The sequence below is a fragment of the Cicer arietinum genome, chromosome 4 (assembly GCF_000331145.2).
Source record: "Cicer arietinum cultivar CDC Frontier isolate Library 1 chromosome 4, Cicar.CDCFrontier_v2.0, whole genome shotgun sequence".
Classification (NCBI taxonomy): Eukaryota; Viridiplantae; Streptophyta; class Magnoliopsida; order Fabales; family Fabaceae; genus Cicer; species Cicer arietinum.
Genome location: NC_021163.2, coordinates 47,774,963 through 47,780,786, shown reverse-complemented (window position 1 = coordinate 47,780,786; position 5,824 = coordinate 47,774,963). Strand labels below are relative to the sequence as shown.

Genomic DNA, 5,824 nt, shown 5'->3' with positions numbered 1-5,824 from the left:
ATAAAATAAAATAAAATTTTCAACTTAAATTCCAATTAATTTTTAATTATTAAAATGTCAACCAAAATTTAATTTACTACATTTTTTAATATATTTATGTAAATTTATAACTTAAATTTTTTTTTATATAAAATGCAATATTATGCTTTTTATTTATCTATTTAAATTTTAAAAATTTGGTCACCTCGATGTTTTAGTTCAATATCCGTAACAAATAGTTGGTGGGTTGTGTGTAATGATAAAAATAATGTATACGAAGATTATGCATTTGAAGTTTGTTGAATCTATTTATGTATTTGAAGATTGTTGGATTTATTTTGTTATGTGATAAGTTGTTGACTTTTTAAAAAAAATTGAATGATGTGATCGAAATTTTATAGTTTTTAAGACATTCAACGTATTAAATATATTTTTATTTAGTTAAATTGTAATTATTGTTACTTTTTATCCCGTAAAACAAAAAATAAAGTATTATTTATGTATAACTCAACTCGTTCTTAATCGGATCGGTATGTTAAATGAGAAAAATACGAATTTAAAATTCGACTTAATCTAAAGATAATAGATCGGTCCAAATATATGAATTTGTCAAAACTGGTCCCACCCAACCCGCGTAAAAGTGGTCCAAAGATAATATTTTATTTGGGCTAACAAAACAGGTTTCAGTTAACCCAAACCCATTAGTACATTTAGAGAAAGCCCAATGAGTAAAACCCTATTTACACATATAAAGCCATTTTGAACAAACAAATCACTGAATAGAGAAAACCCTAGCTTCTGCTTCCTCCATTTCCCATTCACCGAAATGGCATCGGCAGCCGCAAGACCCCTTGTCACTGTCCAAACCCTAGAAGGCGATATGGCCACCGATTCACCAACAACTCTCCCCATCCCTGACGTCATGCGCGCCTCAATCCGCCCCGACATCGTCAACTTTGTCCACTCCAACATCTCCAAAAACAGCCGCCAACCCTACGCCGTCAGCCGTAGTGCTGGTCACCAAACCTCCGCCGAATCCTGGGGAACCGGTCGTGCCGTCTCCCGTATCCCTCGTGTTCCCGGTGGTGGTACTCACCGTGCCGGTCAGGGTGCCTTCGGAAACATGTGTCGTGGTGGTCGCATGTTCGCTCCTACCAAGATCTGGCGCCGCTGGCACCGTAAGATCAACGTTAACCAAAAACGTTACGCCGTCGTTTCCGCCATCGCCGCCTCCTCAATTCCTTCTCTTGTCCTTGCTCGTGGCCACAGAATCGAAACCGTTCCTGAACTTCCACTCGTCGTCGGTGATTCCGCCGAAGGAGTTGAGAAAACAAAGGAGGCGATCAAGGTTCTGAAACAGATCGGAGCTTTTCCCGACGCTGAAAAGGCGAAGGACAGCCACGGTATCCGTCCTGGAAAAGGTAAGATGCGTAACCGTCGATATATCTCTCGTAAAGGTCCTTTGATTGTTTACGGTACTGAAGGAGCGAAAGCTGTGAAAGCTTTTAGAAACATACCTGGTGTTGAAATCACCAATGTTGAAAGGTTGAATGTTTTGAAACTTGCACCTGGTGGACATTTGGGTAGGTTTGTTGTTTGGACTAAATCTGCATTTGAGAAGCTTGATTCTATTTATGGGTCATTTGATAAGGGTTCTGAGAAGAAAAAAGGCTATGTTTTACCTAGGGCGAAAATGGTTAATTCTGATTTGACTAGGATTATTAATTCTGATGAAGTTCAATCTGTTGTGAGACCTATTAAGAAGGATGTTAAGAGAGCTACTCTTAAGAAGAATCCTCTTAAGAATCTTAATGTTATGCTTAGACTTAATCCTTATGCTAAGACTGCTAAGAGGATGGCTTTGCTTGCTGAGGCTGATCGTGTTAAGGCTAAGAAGGAGAAGCTTGATAAGAAGAGGAAGACAGTCTCTAAGGTGATTTTACTTTTACATCATTTCATTTGAGCTTTAATTTGTGTTTTTTTACAATTGTCCACTAACAAATGTTTTTACTTAATTCTCTAAGAAGTAGAAACTTATATGTTGTATTTCTATCTATATTTTATTTCAATTTTGGGCATGTTTGTGTCTTTTTTTAGGTTAAATGTTGAATGCATGCTATCTGTACTTTGACTTGATTTGAATTTGCTAATTGTACTTTGATTTGTGTTGTGCTTGGATTGTTTCTAGGTACTCCTAAAATAGTTGTGTTTGTGCATAGTGTAATGTTTTTAGATATTGTTTTGTATTTAGATATTGTATCAAGTGAACTTGTTCAAATTTTATGAGAACCAAGTATATGAATAATTCTTTTTGTTGCAACTGATGTGCAGCTTGTGATAAAATACTTATGAATTACAGTTAGTAATTAAATCCTAGCTAGATTCAAACAAGAATGAAGATAAATGGATGATTCTGTTGTTTGTACGAGAATGAGTGCCTTTGGTAGTAATCATTCCATGTGTTCTTTTTCTTTTTGTAGACTAAGCTGTATTGCCTGCTTTGAAATCTCTGTTTTATTGTGAGGCATTTTTCCTAATTATTGTTTGAAATTGACATTGTTTTCCTTGTTCCTTTCAGGAGCAAGCTGCTGTCATCAAGGCTGCAGGAAAAGCATGGTACAACACCATGGTTTCAGATTCTGATTATACAGAATTTGACAACTTCACCAAGTGGTTGGGTGTTTCACAGTAATTTCCGTCGTTATATTTTCGTACTAGTTTTTTTATTTTGTATTGTTACCTGAATTAAAAAATTTTGGGTTTTTATTGTTTTGCGAGTTGAGGCCATCAAACATTTTGTAGACAGTATCGAAATTTTGTTTGTCTTATATTTAGTGCAAACTGTTTGTCTTTTTATTGCAGCCAAATAATCTAGTTTTTTTGTATGTTTTTTGTTTTACACTTAGTAAACGCGACATTCATATTTACTCCATGTCTCCAAACAATAAGGTTTACCTGAATTTCCATTCTTTTGTGAATTGGGTGTATCATTTTATTAGTTAAAAAATACTAATTCTAAAATCCGATAATCTGATTATTAATACAGTTCAATAAATATTATTAATATTATTTTCCGCTGCCTTTGATTATTTCTTGCGAACTTGTTCTATTTTCCTTTTGAAACTGAGTTGTGAAGTAGATTTGTGAAAAATATATGGTTAATTGGATTTTACCATTTAAATTGTTCATTAATTTAATCATATATTTTTTTAAAAAAATTATTTCATCAAATTTAATTCAAAATTGTTTTAAATTAAATTAAAGTTTTTTTTGCATAAAATTTTTTTAAATGTGTTTTTCTTTATGAAAATGTTGATACATGTTTTTTTGAAAAAAAGCAGAAGAAATTTTAAATCAATTTTTTTGTAATCTATTTGAGAAAAATTGGAAACACTTTTTTCTGAATTCAGATTTTTTTTAGAAAAGCTGAAACTGTATTTTGGAAATTTTTGTAACGAGAAAATTTTTAATATATATTTTTTTTCTCAAAAGAATTTTAAAATGTTATTTTCGAAGAACTAGCTAGCAATATATTTTGAAAATATTTTATTTTGTTATTTATTTTATACACATCTTTAATGTATATTATATTTAAATAATAAAATTATAATTGTAAATAATTATATATTATTTTTCTATAAATTAACTTATTATATTATAAATTAATAAAAAAAATTAAATAAGTAATAAAATAATTTTATATTAAAACTATTCATCGGCACTGTTAAATAAATAATTTATATTTAGAAAAAATGAAATTATGAATAACTAAATAATTATATTTTATTTGTAAGAATGTAAATAAAAATATGATATATATTATATATAAATTGCAAGAATACCTTATAAATAAATTATACTTTTTATAAATTTCAATAAACTTACCTATTTTTATAATTGTGAATACTAATTTATTAAATTATATAAAAAGACAAAACTACCTTTGTGTAAAATCATAAACATTTTTAAAATTAATTATTAATATTTTATTTTTAAGTTTAACATCGAATTCCATTAATAAATTTTCTATTTGATTAGATTTACATTTTTATATTTTAAATTATATTTATATTTTATTATATTTTAATTTATATTTTATAAGGGTAACTGAGTAAATTTTTATTCTTATCATATTATTCATGTTTCTAACCCAACTCATATTAAGTATAAAAATTTCAACTAGAGAGAACAAAAATAAATGAATTATGGATTAACTTATCATATTTTGTTGATTCATCAAACATTAAATTCAAAGATGATATGATAACTTATTTCTATCATTTTGATTTTATCAAGTCCATCAAAAGAGGTTCAATTTTTACACCATAAATAACCCTTTAAGAATTGAACTTGCATAACCTCCTCCACATCTCTTATGACATTAACAATGATGAACTGATTGTTTATGTTGTATTTAATGGAGTTTACACTTGCATTTCTCACCAACTAAAAAAGATGAGTTTGAAAGAAAGAGAGAAGATTAAGGAAAATGATGAGACGGTCAGGAGTGACAAGTCAATGAGTTAAGGTTCACTAAAGAAGATTTAAGAAGGTCTCAAGTTTAATTTGAAAAAACTAATATAACAGTTAGTGTGAAATAAAATGTAGAGGAATTGTATAAAAGATTTGAAAATCAAAATCGTTTTTTCACCACTCAAGAGATGCTACATTGTGGTCAACACTATGCATGAATATGTGAGTTGTTAAGTTTAGTACAACTTTTTTAAACCAAATTTGTACAGTAAATTTGATGTTTAAGGTATAAAAAATGGAAAGATTAGAGTGTAAGAAAAAATAAGGAATTATATGTTTTTCCAAAAAATGGTATATAGGTATAATATGATTTGCAGCGTACATTTAATAATTGTCAGTCATTTTTAGGATTTACTTGTTAGAACACAAGAGAAAGATAGAACAATATGATTTTTAAGGTACAGAATGAGAGAAAAAGAGAACAATATGATTTTTGTATTTGTTTACCGAAAATTTTAGATTACGAATTTTCGGTATTTATGGAATTTTCTCCAACAAAATTTCTGGTACATTATTTATACTAAAAAAAATTTTGTGCCTTCAAATTTTCGGTAGTTAATTTTAACCAATCGAAAATTTGTGCCTTGAAATTTCCAATAGCTAATTTTACTCTACTTATCTACCAAAAGTTTTAAAATTTGAAATATTCGTAATATTTTTTTATTTATATTTTTTAACTTTTTTTTTGGATTTATTTATTTTTTTCTAAAATAGGGATTGAAAAAACATCATTATGTGATTTGACTGAAGTATTCACAACTCATCAAATTTTTGAATCACGAGAAGGTGTCGTATCATAGGTAAGATAGGTTGGCTGACAAAATTGAGTAGCTGTTATCATTGTTCACTCCTCTAGTCCTCACTTAAAATAAATTGAATATGAAATAAATGTAAACAAAGTTTTGAAAAAAAATTAATAACAAAAATTGTAATGGAAATTTCACAAAGGAATGGACTTTCTGGGAGTTTCAACTAGAAAAAATGAAATTTTCGGCAGTTATTTTTTAAAATCGGAAATTTCAACCGAAAATTTGAAATTTTTGTTATTGAACTGTAACTATCGAAAATTTCAAAAATGAAATTTTCGGTATTGAAAAATAACTACCGAAAATTTCGTCTATAAAATTTCCAATAAGAGATTTATTGAGAATTTTTTTTATTTATTCTAGAAAATTCAAATTGTGAATACCACTAAATATTTTTTTTATATTTATTGTAAAATTAAGAATATTTTAATAAATTGAAGCATATATTTTTTAAATGAGTATATGTTTAAATGGGGTAAGAAATCTCTTACTATAAAATTTCCGAT

At 28.5% G+C, this 5,824-nt stretch overlaps 1 protein-coding gene across 1 annotated transcript; it reads left to right on the top strand.

Annotated features, from left to right (window-relative positions):
• The first annotated feature begins 726 nt into the window (after positions 1–726).
• On the top strand, positions 727–2,864 carry LOC101509298 (large ribosomal subunit protein uL4-like). Its single transcript, XM_004497748.4, has 2 exons — positions 727–1,912; positions 2,558–2,864. The coding sequence occupies exons 1-2, from the start codon at positions 806–808 to the stop codon at positions 2,669–2,671; spliced, it is 1,221 nt and encodes a 406-aa protein (XP_004497805.1). The 5' UTR covers positions 727–805; the 3' UTR covers positions 2,672–2,864.
• Positions 2,865–5,824: the final 2,960 nt, after the last annotated feature.

What these genes read in the sequence shown, in the direction of transcription:
- LOC101509298 (XM_004497748.4), top strand. Translation starts at nt 806, where the DNA reads ATGGCATCGGCAGCCGCAAGACCCCTTGTCACTGTCCAAACCCTAGAA. An exon ending in AGAGGAAGACAGTCTCTAAG is followed by an intron (nt 1,913 to 2,557) that starts GTGATTTTACTT and finishes TGTTCCTTTCAG; the next exon opens with GAGCAAGCTGCTGTCATCAA.